The following is an 18,376-nucleotide window of genomic DNA, read 5'->3' as shown; positions in this document are numbered from 1 at the left end:
GTAGGTCAGTCGGTCCAGCGTCTTATATTCCATGATTTTCCTCTCCTTCTATAATATCCTGCATTCTGGCGAACAAAAAGGTGAAACATACTCTCCACAGTTGACGCAGATGGCAGGCGGGGCACGGAAGTACAGGAGGAAGACATATGGCCAAACTTCCAGCACTGCATCAGGAGAGGGATATATGACTTGATGTCACAACAGTAAACCATCATCTCAACCTTCTCAGGCAATGTGTCACCCTCGAGGGCCAAGATGAAGGCACTGGTGGCAACCTGATTATCTCTCAGACCTCGATGGACGCACCAGACGAAATGAACACCTCACCGCTCTAAATTGGCGTGCAGCTCGTCATCAGACTGCAAAATAAGGTCCCTGTGGAATATAATACCCTGGACCACATTTAAGCTCTTATGGGGCGTGATGGTAACAGAAATATCCCCCAACTTGTCACAAGTGGGTAATGCCCGTGACTGGGCAGAGGATGCTGTTTTTATCAAGAGTGACCCAGAGCGTATTTTACACAAGCCCTCCACCTCCACAAACTTGTCCTCCAAATGCTCCACAGAAAACAGGCTTCATGGACATGAAAGATCCCCCATCAACTCTCATACATACGAGGTACCGGGGTGAATAAGCTTCACTGCCATCTTTAGTCTGGCGTTCCTCCCATGGTGTGTCCAGGATGGTGAAGGATTTGGGGTCATATTTCTTAGCATTGAAGTTAGACTACTGGTGGCTGAATACCAGCAACAGATGACGTACTACGCTTCATGGTGTGTCACCCACCCTAATGCTACCCACTCCGACCAGATGGCCTCCCCAAGGGCGCCACCCAGCCTTGACAAGGGCCACCTGGCAGGATGGTTATTGCTGGGAGTCCTGATGCTCCAGGGAGGTGGGCATCTACTACATAGCATATGGGGGGAGTTAACGGCGCAAACATTAGTAGAGTGATCCCTGTGTTGTGAGGGGGCTACAACCAACAGGATACATGGTGGCCCCACCACAACCGACTGGATACCATGTTGGATATGAGGTGCAAAGAATTCCATGGTCCTCGTTGGCGCAGAAAACGACACTGCTTAGAGGGTGGTGGAAAAAGCACCCAGGAAGGTGTCCTCGCTCAAGAGATGTAGGATGAGCAGGACTGCAATGCCATGATGAGATAGTGTGCTAAAGATCTCAATGCACGATGGACATGATGCACCATGTAATACGCCTTTGCCCCATTGGCTCACTCTTCAGGAAAATTTGGAAAGATGGCAGTCAAACCCAAAAGGGGACCATCACACAAAGACCGAAACGTGTGAGACTCCTTTTTGTCGCCTGTTATGACAGGTAGGAACACCTCGGGCCTATTCTAACCCCTGGACCTGCAGGGGTACATCCTAGGGTGAACAGCACCAGAGATAAGCGCAAAAAGGTGTTTTTTTCAGCTAATGTTAATAGGCTGCCTTGCTTGTCATGCGTTTTGTTAGGGAATAGTACCAGTCTGCCTTATCCACCTGCATTTCAGAGCAGCATACACATCAGGTGAAGAAACTATTTTCCAACCCAAAATATGCAGGCTACACTGCATGACAGGTGTGTTTGGGTGGTTGAGCAGGGCAACCTGCACAGCAAGAGCTGAAAAATGACGTTTTTGTCTGTCTCCCCTCTATTGGAGCTATGAGTTTATGAAGCAAATGCTAATACTCGTGAAGTTCACTATTTAAGTGCCAAATTTGCTTTGAAATCAATCCAGTGGCTTGGGAGAAGATCCCAGACATACGAATGTGCTGCTTCATGTAAAGATTGACTAGCTTCATCCTCATGGTTTCACTTGTATACCTGAATGACACACACACACACACACTGCAAATATCTCCTCCTCCTCCTCCATCTCTTGAGCTATCTCCAGCCCCTTTTTCTTTTATGCCCGACCACTAACACTCTACACCCATGAACCTACAGCACCTTGCACTTTGCGGTGGAGGGGGAATTTCAAGACAAACCATCCTGACTGTCTTCCCATGTCTTCCACATGAAAATGACCTAACTAGGCTGTAAAAGCATGAGACAATACTGGAGTGGTGGATACTTGTTAGGCCCTACAGCACATAAAACAATACTGTTGAGTCTGTAAACAAGCCACGAGGAGAATTATGTCTCATGTTAGATGCCTTCTGTTGGAACACAAATTTACTAATTGACAGAGATGGACCTAAAACAGGACGACCTGCTGGCACAATCTGAGGGGGTCCTGGGACTGTGTTGCCATATTGCACGTACTGTGCTGCTCTACAGTGCTAATTTGTTGTTATTTTAATATGTGGAAGGTGTAGATGTTTGGTGGGCAGGTGGAAAAGGAAGAGGTGGACAGAGGGGGAGGAGCACATGGACAGAGGAAGGGGGAGAGGGATATGGTCATAAATAGGGAGTGGAGGAATTTAAGAGAAAGAGACATTAGGGAGGAGGAGATGTACAGAGTTGGGATAATGTGATGGACAGAGAGAGGGGGGGGGGGGGGCGAGGTGGAGATGGACAGACAGAGCTGGGAGGAGGTAATGGACAGAGACAGAGGTCAGGAGATATGTTGTGCAGATAGCAGCAGCAGCATGCCATTCAGGGGTACATGTGGAAGAAATTGTCAGAAATGGACAAATAAAAGGTGTCAAGGGGTAGCAGACAGGCAGAACGAAGACAGCAGGAAAGAGTCTGTAGGCAGAGTGAGGGTGAGATGTACAAAGAGAGAGAGTGGATGGTCAGAATTGCGGAGGAGGTGATGGATGGAGACGAGGGAGGAGGGCTAGATGCAGGAGGAAGGGGTTAAGTACAAGGGTAGTGAGCAGCTGGAAAAAGGAGAACACGAAGAAGTTTAGTAAGGGGATAAGGGGAAGGAGCAGACATACAGAAAGAGAGGAGGAAGGGGGTGGAGGAAGAGGAGGAGGAGGAGGAGGAGGAGGAGGAGGAGGAGGGGGGGCAGATGTGGGAGAATGAGATGGACAGATGAGGGAAGGAAGAGGTGGACACAGGGGGGGGGGGGGGGTCAGATAATAGGTACATGTGTGTCGAATATGTTTTGATGAAATTTGTTTCACATATTACATATTATCTGAGGAGAAGAACTACAGAGGTGAAAACTGGCTAGCTCCCATTGGGGTGTGGGCTGACTAGGCTGCAGCACCTCAGATGCACAATGCAGCGCCCTGGAAGCATTCTGAGGAGCAATGGGTACTCCACCAGTTACATATAAAAGGTGTCACAGAATCAAGCCGTTAGCGATGTGACAAATCGGAAGATGAAAAGTTGGGTACAGTCTTCCTCCCATACATTCCCAGAGTGATGGACAGAATCAGCCATATACTGTGCCACCACCATGTAGAGACTATTTATAAACCAACAAAGAAGATCAAAGTGTGTCTCAGATCAGCAAAGGAGAAATGGAACCCACATACAATGTTGGGAACATACCGCATACCATCTAGGTACGTCTGTGATCACTGACTGCTTGATCAGTCAACACAAGGATCGCTGACTTGTGGAGAAATTGGCCATGGTGGAGCACACTTGTATGAGGCTGACCACAGAATAAAATTTGCTGACATGGAAGTTCTTGCTGTGGAGAAGAGCTGCCAGACCAGCTTGTTCAGGGAAGCTAAGCTATAGAAACCCACAAAAATGACAAATGCTTAAATGAAAAAAATGAATGTTTCAAGGGGGTGGATCCCAGATCCTTGTGCTGCAGTGAGCAACTGTTGCAAATTGCAAGGGGAGAACTATAGTGGAAATGACCGGACATAGGTATGCCAGGTGCATATAATCGATGGCTGTGAGCTCGGCTTCAGTCTATCACCAGCAATGGAGAGTTAAGCTCTGACAATACCAGCCACTCATGAAGGCAAAACATCAGAAAAAGCATGAGACAGACATCGGCCAAAAATCCGAGAAAGAAGCCAATAGACAATTTGTCAAACCAATGAATCTTGAACATGTATGAGCACTTGCACAAGCAGATACAATTTCTGCTTCAGTAGTTGTGTCTTAACAGTTTGTGTTGTGTTGCCAACAATACTGAAGACAACACCATGTATTGGGTGAAGTTTCATGGCCAAAATCGGGACAACAAATGAGATGAAAACTGAAATAATACTGGGCAATGTGATTGTAACTGTAATCACATTTGCAATCTTCCAATAACTACATTTCTTGCTTTATTGAAACTGTAATTACAGTATGTTTAATCATACTTTGCCAGTTTTACAACAGACTTCTTGTGAGAAATTATTTAACATTTTCGTCTACATTTTTAAGCATTAGATTACTGACTTTTAGTGATTTTAATGAGCATTTTCCACCTCTGAAAGTGATGCATGTGTGCCAAGTTTGGTAACAATTGGTTCAGGCATATGGCAGTGGCATAGAAAAATGTTATCAGTACCATCACCAGTGAGTCTGGCAAACCATCACATCTTTTCATTTCCAATCACACCCCTAAAGTTAGTAGCGGTACATTGCCTCCACAGTATTTTTGTACAAATTTTGGTTGAAACTGGTGATGTCATTCATGAGTAATGCTTCTGGGTCAATCCCCCCCAGTACTTCATTCGAGATAGAAAGTAATGTGTTTATTAAGTTAAACTGACCCAGTGGTTGAGGAGATGTGGAATGAACATACATATATATTATAAGAATGGATGTACATACACTGAACAGCCAAAGATACTGGTACACTTGGCTAATATCGTATAGGGTCCTCGTGAACATACAGAAGTGCCGCAACATGACATGGCATGGACTTGACTAATGTCTGAAGTAGTGCTGGAGGGAATTAACACCATGAATCCTGCAGGACTGTCCATAAATCCTAAGAGTATGAGGGAGTGGAGATCCCTTCTGAACAGCAGGTTGCAACACATCCTACCTATGCTCAATAATGTTCATGTCTGGGGAGTTTGGTGGCCAGCAGAAGTGCCTAACCTCAGAAGAGTGTTCCTGGAACTAGTCTGTAGTAATTCTGGACATGTGAGGTGTCGCATTGTCCTGCTGAAATTGTCCATGTCTGTCAGAATGCACAATAGACATGAATGGATGCAGGAGATCAGTCAGGATGCTTACTATGTGTAAGCCTTATGAGGGGTCCAATATCACTCCAACTGCACATGCCCCACATCATTACAGAGCTTCCACCAGCTTGAACAGTCCACTGCTGACATGCAGGATCCACGGATTCATGAGCTTGTCTCCATACTCGTACACATCCATCCACTCAATACAATTTGAAAGAAGGCTAGTCTGCCCAGGCAACATGTTTCCAGTCATCAACAGTCTACTGTCAGTGTTGACGGTCCCAAGTGAGGCATAAAGCTTTGTGTTGTGCAGTCTTTCAAGACTACATGAGTGGGCCTTTGGCTCTGAAAGGTCCATATCAATGATGTTTCATTGAATGGTTTGCATACTGACACTTGTTGATGGCCCAACACTGAAATCTGCAGCAATTTGCAGAAGGACTACACTTCTGTCACATTGAACAATTCTCTTCAGTCATCGTTTGTCCCGTTCTTGCAGGATCTTTTTCCATCTGCAGCGATGTTGGAGATCTGATGTTTTACCAGATTCCTGATATTCATGATACATTCAGAAAATGGTTGTTTGGGAAAATCCCACTTCACTGCTACCGGTACTCCAGAGATGCTATGTCCCATCGCTCATGCGCCAACTACAACACTACGTTCAAATTCACTTAAATCTTGATAAAGTGATTGGAGCAACAGAAAATAATCTAACAACTGCACCAGACACTTGTCTTATGTAGGTGCTGCCGACTGCAGCGATGTAGTCTGCCTGTTTACATTTATCTGCATTTGAACGCAGATGCATATATCAGTTTCTTTGGTGCTTCAGTGTATATACATTTTATATTCCATCACTCCTGTATCATTGGACTGATTTCAACCACACTTGGTACACTTACTGTTCAGAAATCATCGCTGTGGGGATAAGAACTACCTACCTATCAAAGGGGTGAGAGTGGGGGCAGAAGCAATATAGCCCATAATGCACAATAGCCATAATTTAGTCATCCAATATTTGAGAATAAGAGAATTCAGTGAGTTGGAACAAACTTCAAACATAATTTCAAATGTTTAAGAAACTTTTTCTCACTGACAACCCCATAAAATGAAAAAAAAGTTTAATTTTTGCTGTTCATGCACTAAAACTGCACATGAAGCAAGACATTTTAATTATTTGCTTCTTTACTACTAAATGTATCAGCAACACATTTTTCAGACAGTATTCACATACACTACCGAATGTACTTGCAAAATTACATCATTGTATGACACTTGGTTCAGGAAAAACGATATCAAAAACTGAAGAGAATGAAAAACTACTAGCTCTATTTGCAGCATATTTCGCATACAGTAACCACATATATCATTAGTTGTACATGCACAATTATATTTTTGTATAGCACATAATTGAGGAGGTGTGACGACACAATAAACATTAAGCTGTGTGAAAATGAAACTGAAGAGCAAAACTGGCTATACAAAGAGGTGAAATAAGTCAACAATTATGTGTGAAATATGTTCAATATATCTGTTATGGATTTATGTATGTGGGCAAAGCCACACGTAAAACGCTCATCCTAAACAAATGGAACAATTTCAACCAAATTTGGTACACATATTACTTCTGGTCTGGAAAGAAATACTGTGGGAGTAAAAACCATCAGCATTCTGTTGGGGCGAGCTTGATAACATGAAAAGAGGAGGAGGGAGGAGATAATCAGATGGTAAGGGAGGAGGAGGAAATGGACACAGTTAATGGGTAGGAAGACATGGACGGAGACATGGGAGGGAGAAATGGGCAGAGACAGGGAGAAAGATGAGATGGACAGAGGCAGAGGGGTGGAAAAGGAGATGGAACAATGGAAGACTGGAATAAATACATGCCTGGTCAAGCCTGGGTACTCACCTTGTTTTTATGGGTACCCACCTTATTTTTATAATATAATACAGGGTCTTCCAGAAAAACCTGTGGTTTAGAGAATAAAACAAATGATGAGAAGTGTAAATATTTATGGTTTGATAAAGACACATTTTCTTTTCATATTGTAAATTAGTGTGTATCACTATTTTTTGAAAATAAAATTGGTAAGTCCCCCCCCCCCTCCCCCATACTGAATAACACATTCATGTTGTCTGCCTGGAAGACAAAACATAACTTGTCTCCCAAATGCACCCATCACTTCACTCTTTTAGCTAATCATTACTGGTTGGGTGTTGCTCATAAGCTTTCTGTTTAAGATAGCCCCAAAGAAAATAACCAGGTGGTGTTAGGTTAGGAGAACGAGCACGGCAGTTGATGTCCCCAAGGTGAAAAATGACTCTGCCTGGATACATTTCATTCAAGACTCCCACAGAATTACATGGGCTTTTGCTCCATCTTGTTACTGCCTTAGTTTGGCCTCCATTTTGTAAAAAATACACTGATAATGAGCTCAAAAGAAATGGCACAGCATATTCTCATTTCTGCTCTATGCATAGGATGTTCCAGCAACTCACACAGGGTGTGTGCAGCACAGAACAAATAACTGTTGGTTGTTGAAATACTCACAAAAGTGGAAATTGCCCTCATATGAGATGAGTAACATGTACAAAATGCCCTCTTCAATTTTCAGAAGCTTCAAGAACTTATTACAAAATTTCAGGAAGATTATGAACAACTTGGATCTTGTACAGAGGGTAGTGACATTTATGCAAGATATGGAAAATGTTGGTATCCACCAGCCAAAGTGTGATAGCTCATCACTGAGGACTTTGTAAGTTCGCATTGTGTACACAATTCGCAATTTCTGAAGTATGTACTGAATGAGGATGACCTGCAGGTTTGCACCCTTCATGGTTCCACCTTGACTCCATTTCAACACCCATAGCAACAGAGTATTGTGACTAGGAATACCATATCAATCAACCTGATGAAAATTGCATCGTTCAGTTGTCATAGTGTCCATCTTTATAAACTCCTCTACTATTGCAATTCAGTGTTCTGCAGACCATCACTCTTTCTCAACTAAACAAAAGTGCCTAAAACAGCACATAATGTTACAGCGCTACACGGTGGGTGTCCTGGAAATGGAAGTTTAAAAACCGTGTGGCATTTCTGGCTCACCCTGTAGATATGGATTCAACTCATCTAGACCAGATGGATTGAAAGTGGTAAAGTGATCCAGACAGTACTAGCCCGAGAAGTAGAGCACTGAGGTAGTCCCAGAGAGGTGACCAAGTGTATTGGGAAGGCTCTCTGGGTCTTGCCTTGTGAGCTGATGGGTTCAGTGTCCCAAGGATCACTGGTAGGCCACGAATGTCAGCTTCGAGGTGGGAATGGTGACTGAATAATGTACAGGTTGGTGTCCAATGGTAAAGGCAGTTTACTTGTGAAGTTGTTAGAGTGGAGATAACACTTGTATATGAGCAGTGTGGAAGCAGATCGTACAAAGCAGTGTCATGACCATGAGAGAGACGAAACTGTTTTAATTTGGGTGGCAAGAATGCCACATACTGACTGCAAATCATGATTGTGGAGTTTCAAGTATGAAACAGTTTTGCATAGTGTGACATTTAAACTTAGACAATCTGGCACAAGTTTTAGTTTGTAGACTTGGAGTTTGCAAATATGGGCTATTGTGTAGAAGCAGAGACTTATTTTTGGATGGTCACTATGGACTACCATTTTTCTACTGTGTTCTGGATTGAGAATCTGGACTGAGAGGAGTTAGTTTGGCCTTAGAAATATTTCAGTGACTCACTTGTGGGTTTACCAGTGTTTGAAATTACAAGGGAACCTCCCCATCGCACCCCCCTCAGATTTAGTTACAAGTTGGCACAGTGGATAGGCCTTGAAAAACTGAACACAGATCAATCAAGAAAACAGGAAGAAGTTGTGTGGAACTATAAAAAAAAATAAGCAAAATATACAAACTGAGTAGTCCATGTGCAAGATAGGCAACATCAAGGAGAGTGTGAGCTCAGGAGCGCCGTGGCCCTGTGGTTAGCGTGAGTAGCTGCGGAATGAGAGGTCCTTGGTTAAAGTCTTCCCTCGAGTGAAAATTTTACTTTCTCCATTTTCGCAAAATTATGATCTGTCCGTTTGTTCATTGACGTCTCTGTTCACTGTAATAAGTTTAGTGTCTGTGTTTTGTGACCGCACCGCAAAACCATGCAATTAGTAGACGAAAGGATGTGCCTCTCCGATGGGAACCGAAAACATTTGATCGCAAGGTCATAGGTCAACCGATTCCTCCACAGGAAAACACATCTGATATGTTCTATATGACACTGGTGACGGCATGTGCGCCATATGGCAGGAATATGTTATTGACCCACCTAACTTGTACACTTAGCGAATGGGTAAAAAGAGTCTTCTACCTTGCCCGATTTAGGTTTTACTTATTTTTTTCATAGTTCCACACAACTTCTTCCTGTTTTCTTGATTGATCTGTGTTCAGTTTTTCAAGGTCTATCAACTGTGTCAACTTAAGACTAATTCTGAGGGGGGTGCGATGGGGAGATTCCCTTGTTAGTTGAAAATTTGATCAGGTTGCGCATTAGCTTGGAATCTGGGAATTACCTCATTGAGTTTGGGAATATTAGTAATACATTTCCATGAAATCAAACTTTGAACAACTGGCTGCAGTGGCCATAGCTAAGTACTAATCCATACCAATTAACAGCTTATTATATGGAAATGAACTGTCTTACTGAAGATTAGTTTGTTGTGTATCACATACTCAATTCAGTCATGACACTCTGTTTCTATAATTTCAAATTACAGGTTTGGTGGGGTGCATGTATCACATTTCAGGAACATACTGTAACAGTGTTTGGTCATACATTGACAGTTAGAGACTCACATCTGGTCATAGCAAATATATTACTCCACCTGCCTTGCAGCTAGTCGACTTTACTACTGGTATTTAAAATATGGGTTGACATGTCACTGGCTACTTTCTTGTGCCCACTAAACAATGCAGTGATGAATTGGTGAATCGTTTTGCATTTTTCCTCTAACATCCACATATCAAGATTGGTAAATGAGGCAAGAGCAATGAATAATTTATCATCTACATTTTACACTAAATTTCTAAGATGTAACCTCCATGAAAATTTATCAGCTCCAAATGGCCTCAGGGAGCTATGGATGTTATCTATCCCATCATCCTGGACAGTAATGCTGAGGTATGCTTTGCGAGGTATGCTTTGCGATGATTTCAATTCTTACCTCACTCGGCAATAATGAATTAAGTTCTGTATACTAGGATCTTTTAATCCAATATCATACCTGATTCGTGGTTATGTGCTATGTTTGCAATGAGATAAATGCTGAGCTGAATCAAAAGGTATATGGAAGACAAGAAAAACAACATTAACATGGGCTCTACAACTTATTTCTTAGAATTTCCTGTATATTGTGAATGAAAAGAAAGGTCTAAGTTTTGTAATAATGGTGGAACACTAGTTGCCTCCTACAAAAAACTGTTTGGCTTCCAAAAAAGTCATCCTATGCAAGATCAAAACATTCTAAGAGGAGCTAGTTGTTCTTACAAACAAAGCAAAACCTGAAAGGTAGCTCACTGGATCCAAGAAGCCTTCCTCAGCCATGGAAATTTCCATTTTGAAGTATCTTAGAGAATCACTGGCAACTTAACTGATAATATTTGGTTTTCAACAACACTGATTCTTTTCAGTTAGCTGTCCTTTATGTTTGTTTTACCTTTTTGTTCAACCTCTATTAGCACAGGCTTGGCATTTTCCTTATGTTTGTTTTGCCTTTATTAGTAAAAGTTTGGCATGTCTTGCATCTGTGATGAAAATTTTCAGCTGTGTTGTATAACCAGTGAAGTGGACAAAATTCTCAGATTTTCCAAGCATGGTAGATGTGAAATTAAGTCTATCATGTGCAGCTGGGTGTTTCTTGCTGGCACATTATTCAATACTGTAGCTTGTCTACTTCATCAGATGTTAATAAGTCGTTAAGAATGTGCTCAGTGGCACCTATGAGCAAAAAAAAAGTAGAACTCACTGAGGAGAAAGGGCAAGACTGAAGTAGATAAGCATGGGCAACTGTCTTGAAGTATCAGTAGCCCTTTATGGTGGCAATAAACTACAATGAAGTAAACAGTAAGATATAAACTATATTAAGGTCTAATCATGAATTTCACATACAAGAAATATTCAAAAGTTTTGGATGGGTAATAAATCTTATGAGGGATGTAAATAAAGTAGTGGCAACTTTGACAGAACATAATAATTAATGAACTAAAACTACAGCCCTTCAATGTAGTCACTCACAAAGCCTTTTACCTCTTGCCAAATGTCGGGAGCTACTGAGGACTGTTGGCAGGGTGTTCTATGTTGACAATGATTGCGGTGGAGTGCCCTCACAAGGACTCATGTCTGGTGAGTATGGATGGTATATCAAGACTGTCCAACACCACCACTGCAATATGAGCTTCACATTGTTTGCAACATGACAACACGAGTTTTCACGAAAACAATAAGGTGATTGTATCACAATAAATGCGGACATTTACACTGCATAACCGGACACAAATGTTGCTCCAGAAATCGGAACTAGTAGTCACTGCTGAAGGTTTGTCCCTCAGGTGTAGTAGGCTTAAGGATAACACCTTTGTAGTCATATGCCACAGTCTGAATAAGGATCCCAAGACTAGATTCCTGTCAGAATTTTGGTGGACATGGCCAACATGAGCGACACCATTCATCCAATTGGTGCTTTAATTCAGGCTTGTAGAATTGTTCCTACATCTCATTAATGGTGATAATATGCTGTAGAAATGTGTCGCCTTTGATGTGATATCTGTCCAGGTGGATGGCTGTCAGTGCACACCAGTGCCCTTTCTGTACATCGATGAATTGATGTGAAAACACAATGGATGCAATTTTCCTCATGTTAAGACATTTCATCTGTATGTGCCACACCATTTCATGACTCAGACCAACCTCTATCGGTAATTCCCAGACAGTACATCAATGGTGTATGGAACTGAGACAACTTATGACATAAATATGATCTTGAAGAATGGATGGCTGATCTGTGTGGTGCATATCTGAAGTCTCATTCTGAGTGGCACAAAGGCATTGACCCACTGTGCAACCGCCATATACAGTAAAGTATTCTTGCCACGGACAACCTTGATTTTAATCCACAAATATTTACCACCTTCTGGAGACATGCTTTAGAGGGGTGGAGTTGACACTCCTCAGCTGAATGCTAGATAGCAACAGCACTCTCAACTGGATGCCTCTCAAATGCACACTTCGTACCAACACTGGTGCTACCTGATTGCTCCCATACTCTATTAGCGCACGCCGAAGCTCCTTCAAGTGTCTGGACTATATTGGCACTTACTTTATTTACAGCCATCATATTGTTGTTTGTTTTTCAGGACAGTAAGTTCATAGTATTTGGATGTGTTATTTTCCAACCATAATCATTTTCCAAGCATAATCATCAGTGATCTTTTAGCCACCCTCAGCTGCCAGTGTTCATGTTACTTTGGTTTAATATTTAGCACACACTGTGTGAATTTTTTTATATTTTTTCAATGATTTAGGAAACTGGGAGATCACACCAACTGAACATATTGAACTACAAGGAGTCCTATGTGGGGGCAGCAGAGTATCTGTGGAAGTTAGTACAACCACTATAATGTCATGGAGATGTAGAACTTATACTTCTGATGTACAGATATTAGGTTAACAAATGACACATTAAAAATTGATTATATTTGACAAATTTTCATTATTAATGGTTTTCAAATCTGTCTCAATTTAAAACAAAAATACATATTCAAAAACATTAACAAATACAATTTACAACCATCATTTCACAAGAAAACAATCTCTCTCTCTCTCTCTGACACACACACACACACACACACACACACACACACACACACACACGCAAACCTGCATGCACATACATGAAACACAGCAAAAATAAGCCCATCAAATAATAGAATATTGCCTTTTCCGCATAATAAAGCACTTGGAAGTCACTTATAACACTGTCTGAAAAGTGTGCTGCATATTTACTGACTGTCTTACTGACACAATAAAGAAGTCTCATACAGCATTATTGAACTTGCTACACATGCAGAAATCCTTTATGTAGTAATAAGTTACATAATTTCTTCACTGTGGCTGTAAACTCAGACAAAGCATCAGCAGACCAGGTAGTAGAAAGCCAAAATAATATGAAAGCTTCAGTACTACAGTGGCATATTCAGAAGACTGAGACAGTCATGGGCAATCATACACTGTACTTAATGCCAATACTTCATGAACTGTGACGTGAGGAGGCAGGAAAAAGTTGCTAACAGACAAGGGATGAAATATTAAAGCCTTACGTAAAACAGTGTGGAGGAAGTCTAGTGAGTCTTTTGTTGCTTCTGGTCATCTTTTACTCTCTGTCAGTATTAATGCACACTTCTTTTCATTTGTCTCTTTATGAGAATACAGCATGTCTACCAATTCAAAGCCCTCAAACCTACTGATTAACTTCAAGTTTGTGTGATAGTTCAATATGCTTAACTTGTTCTGTCTGGTGGATATTACTTTTTACTTTTTGTATGGATTGTAATTGTACCTCATTGTTTGATGCTTGTTTTTTCTTGTTTATACTATTTGATAGTGCAATGTTAATTGATGATCCTCACAAAAAAAGATATTGAGAGAATGTGTTTTGGTGCACAGGAGGTGAAAAGAGAAACATTTCTAGCCATTTCTTGAAACTGTCTTTACAAGATTTGAGTGAACACTAGATGATTCTGCTGTTCTGGAATTTCAATCAAACTCGGGTATATCATCAAATGAGTAACCCGGATATCGTCGAAATGCACAATATGCTATGCGTATGTGGTATGCTCCTGGCAAAAACATGATGGATCCCAAAATGAGTAAAGGCCATGTCCGATCCGCGTACTGGAACAAAAGAGAGAGACAACAAAATGACTGAATCTTTAAATCCAATTTACAAAGAAGGAGATACAAAAATGCATTAACTATTGTAGTATTATGAAAGTACAGTGTGTCCATAAAGTCCCTTTACAACATCAAAATTTTATTACAATGGCAGGTGTTGAAATATTTTAACAAAATTTCTTTTACTGTAATAACTGTTTACTAATGTTTTTATATATACTAAAATTTTGTGTTTCAGATACCCTGTTGATGGAAGGAACTGAATCTCTATGAAATGGCAACTCCTCAAGAGAAGGCACAATATGTGTCCTAGTTTAATGAGACAAAATCGGATGTTCAGACTCAATGAAAATTCAGAATGAAGTATGGAAGAGATCCGCCACCACACCCTTCAATCCGTGCATGGCACAAAAATTTTACAGAGGCAGGGACAGTGTTGGATAAAGGGAGGAGCAGGCGACCACGAACATCCAAGGAAAACATCGATCATGTTTTAAACGTCTTCACTCGTTCCCCTATGAAGTCCAGCTGCACTGCTGCCAGACAGTTGCAATTACCACGTTCAACTGTGCATAAGATCTTCCACGCGAACTTATGGTTGTACACTTACAAAGTGCAACTGTTACGGACACTTGAGCCAAATGACAAGCCAAAATGGACAGAGTTTGCACTCAACATGTTGGAATGCCTATCGGAGGATGAAGCATTCCTCATGCAAGTTCGTTTCGGTGACGAGGCATCTTTTCATGTTTCTTGGTCATTAAACAGACACAATGTGAGAATATGGGGATCTGAACATTTACATGTGACTAGGGAGCTTCACCAGGATAGTCCAAAAGTGAATGTGCGGTGTGGAAACATGTGCAACCAAATAATTGGTCCATATTTGAGTCAACAATTACTGCAGATGTTCACCTCGACCTTCTGACCGAAGATGGAGCACCACAATTGATTGACTTATACAACCAACTATCATTTTCCAGCAAGATGGTGCACCACCACGTTGTGGTCTGCATGTTCATCAGTTCCTCAATGAAACATTTCCAGGCAGATGGATTGGGAGGGATAGGCCAATTCCTTGGCCACCGTGTTTGCCAAATATCACTCCGCTGGACTCTTTTTTTTATGGGAGTATGTAAAAGATATTGTGTATCAAACACAGATACGGGACATTGCTGACTTGAAGCAAAGGATTTGTAATGCCATTGCCACCATTGATGATGCTATGTTACAGCCAACATGGCAAGAAATCGAGTACCGTCTTTATGTGCTTTGTGCAACTAAACCAAAGGCACCCATATAGAGGTCTATTAAACATTGTCAAAAAGCTTTTATAAACACTGATTACAATTAAAGAAATGTTAAAATATTTCAACAGCTGCCACTGTCATAAAATTTTGAAGTTGTGAAGGGACTTTATGGACATATTGTATGTCTAAAACTAACTTTTTCTGGCATGAGGAAAAACAAGTTAAAATACCGCAAGCCATTAATTTTACTTCAGATTTGTTGTTACTAGTTGCTACTCAACAGATCTCTTTGTTGCTATGTCTTACACTTAATTAAAAGAAGTCCTCTATGTGCAAACTAACTTCACATTTGTGACAATAGTGGATGGGTGTAACCGTAGGGATAAATTGAGCAGCAACATATTTTAATTTTTTCAGTTTTCTAAACATGAAACCAGTGATTGCACATCATTAACACTGGTAATCTCTGCTAACTGAATCCATAACAGTCTCAAAATTTTCCAGGAAAATGGCACTAGCAGAATCCAGCAAGGCTGCATACAGTAACCCCTTTATTGAAATTTTATAGTCCATTTCAGTCATGTCATTCCTCTAGCTTTTGGTAAAATTTCTCTGAAACTGCTCTGAATTTTTCTTCCTTTTTTTTCTTTTGAAAATGTAAACTGATTTGCATGTGCAACACAAAACTTGAAAATACAGTTTAAATATATGCCACATTTTGAACAAGATGAAGCAAACTATTATTCTGTGGTGCTCACCTTAGCTTCAATGTGCCCAGTCACAAGTAAGCTGCCCACTAAAAGCAGAATTGTGCCTCCAAAGCAGAGTACTGATGCCAGGACTATTGACTTCCAAGGTATCTGAGTAGCTGGCTTCTCAAACTGCAAACAGTATACCTAAAGCTGTTAAATGCTTCATATAATGAATTTAGTGTGAAAATTGAGCTCCCTTGTGTTTCTAAAATATACAGGTAATATCCATAACCTCTTTGCAGATTACACAATAAAGAGTTATAATCAGTAGCTATTGCACCACATAACTATTATTATATATAATGATGACTATTTTTTATATACAAAAGACATCTTGCACATATCTGAAGATTTATTTCTTAATACAATGAGTACTTCTTACCCTTTTACTATTTTCGGCCAGCTATCACTAAGAAAGTAATGTATCTGACACCAGATATTTACTTAAAATTCACTCTCTTAAAAACTACAGGGGCAGGTGACTCCTTTCTAATGTTTCAAATATGCAATTTGAAGGGCATCTGATACATAGTAAACTGCTGTGTGGTATAATTATCAGTAATTAAATGTCAAGAAGGAAAAAAAAAAAACAAAGTGTGATAGCTACACATATGCATTATCTCTTGAAAAATAATCCAATTTACATAAGGAAATGCAAGTCTGAAATGAATAAATTTACAACTCAGGATGAAGGATTGTACTGACATGATGTATCAGATATAATAAACTTTATTTGTCAAATTTATAAAAAAATTATTTGTCAAATATATAAAAAAATTATTTGTCAAATGTATAAAAAATTAATTTGTCAAAAATATAAAAGAAATAAAATTCTTAATGCTACTGAAAGATCATTACGGACATTTCTGCAGTACACATTGCAAAGTAGGGCTTAAATGTGCTTGGCAAACAAACAGAAAATCAATAATGGTTGCCAGGCAGCAAGTACACATATTTATGAAGAGAACTCAAACATATTGATTGGACATCTTGGTGGAAGTCATGTCCAAATGCGGTGATATGACATAAAAAAAAATAAAAAAAAACTTGTGGGTAAGTTACTCTGAATATTTATTGGTTTAACAGTAAATAACACAACATTTCTTTACTGACATAAATACAGTACACTGTCCCATAGTATGTTTTACCACAATGGTCTTTGTAATAGAATAATGGAAACCATTAATATCTCTGCCATGTTAAATAACAATTTTCCATTTTCTCTAATTTAACACTTAACATAACTGAAATCATATAAAACTGTACCCTCATGCCAAAGTTCTCCATAACACTGGAATATTAGGCATCCATGGTAATTACCCACTGTCTCTCCTCCCCTGCTTTCCTTTTAAAAAAAGCCATCACCACCAAATGGTTTTATTCCTCCTAAGATTTGTAGGGCTATGGTTTTATCTCCACACTATTTACCATGAGACTAATATAATAGAAGACAAAAATGAGCATGACTATTGAATAACTGCTACAATGGTGTCTGTTCACAAAGAGTGCTCTATTTTGTTTCATTTGGCATCTGCATCTTTTTCCTGTGTTTCATTTCGAATATCCAAACACATTTCAACCCTTCTAAATACCCATTGTGGGTAATACACATCAGTTTGGTGGTGGTGACTTCACTGAAGGCTACTGGTTTGAATCCCCTTGGTGGAAAGAAAAGTTTCAGTACAAATATTTTGTAGCAAAGAGGAGAGGTGGTAGTATAAGTATTTTGGCCATCACAGACCACACGCCAATATCCTAGGGTGGCTCCTGATTTTTTCCTCATTATCTTAAGTATGAAGACGTATGACACAAATCAGAGACTTGAATAATTAATGGAAAATCCCATATAGAGTTGTGAAACAAATACTAACAAAGAGATAGAGGGGCTGGCCAGTACTTATCTCAGCTCAGTACAGCCGATAGATACACAAAAAACAACCGAAAATTTACATTCCTAGCTTTCGAAATAAATGTTCCTTCATCATGGAGGAGAGAGGGGAAAGAAAGGGAAGAAGGGAAAGTGCATTTAATTACTCACAACCCAGGTTATGAAGCTACAGGGAAAGGAAAACAGGGAGGGTAGCAAGGATGGAGGCATGGTCTACAGCACTACATAATCTACAGCACTACAGAGGTAACATATCTATGTATACTGTACCGTATGTGCCATTTGGCTTCTCCCACCCAACACCAGTCCCTCTGAACTGTGGAGATGGGAACTTGCACTCCAACACATCCTTTCATCCCGCCATCCCCCTGGACTGAACCTACGTTAAACAACCTCACTCCCATTTACTCTTCAGTCTTCTCCTCTTTCCCTTTCCTCTTTAGCCATTCATGCATCTTTTCATCCTACATCTTTATACTATATACCTCTTTA

The 18,376-nt window shown here is 40.3% G+C and overlaps 1 protein-coding gene across 1 annotated transcript in view; it reads right to left on the bottom strand.

Annotated features, from left to right (window-relative positions):
• Positions 1-12,718: 12,718 nt before the first annotated feature.
• LOC126360677 (transmembrane protein 230) overlaps positions 12,719-18,376 on the bottom strand; it is a 40,878-nt gene continuing 35,220 nt past the window's right edge. Inside the window, exons 3-4 of the mRNA XM_050007730.1 lie at positions 16,003-16,125; positions 12,719-13,994 (exon numbers count right to left, since the gene is read on the bottom strand). Of these exons, the coding sequence (XP_049863687.1) occupies positions 13,857-13,994; positions 16,003-16,125 (261 nt within the window). The 3' untranslated portion in view covers positions 12,719-13,856. The remainder of the gene's footprint in view (positions 13,995-16,002; positions 16,126-18,376) is intronic.

The sequence above is a fragment of the Schistocerca gregaria genome, chromosome 1 (genome assembly GCF_023897955.1).
Source record: "Schistocerca gregaria isolate iqSchGreg1 chromosome 1, iqSchGreg1.2, whole genome shotgun sequence".
Taxonomy (NCBI): domain Eukaryota; kingdom Metazoa; phylum Arthropoda; class Insecta; order Orthoptera; family Acrididae; genus Schistocerca; species Schistocerca gregaria.
Note: the sequence above shows the minus strand (reverse complement) of the source record. Positions and strands in the feature narration are given on the sequence as shown.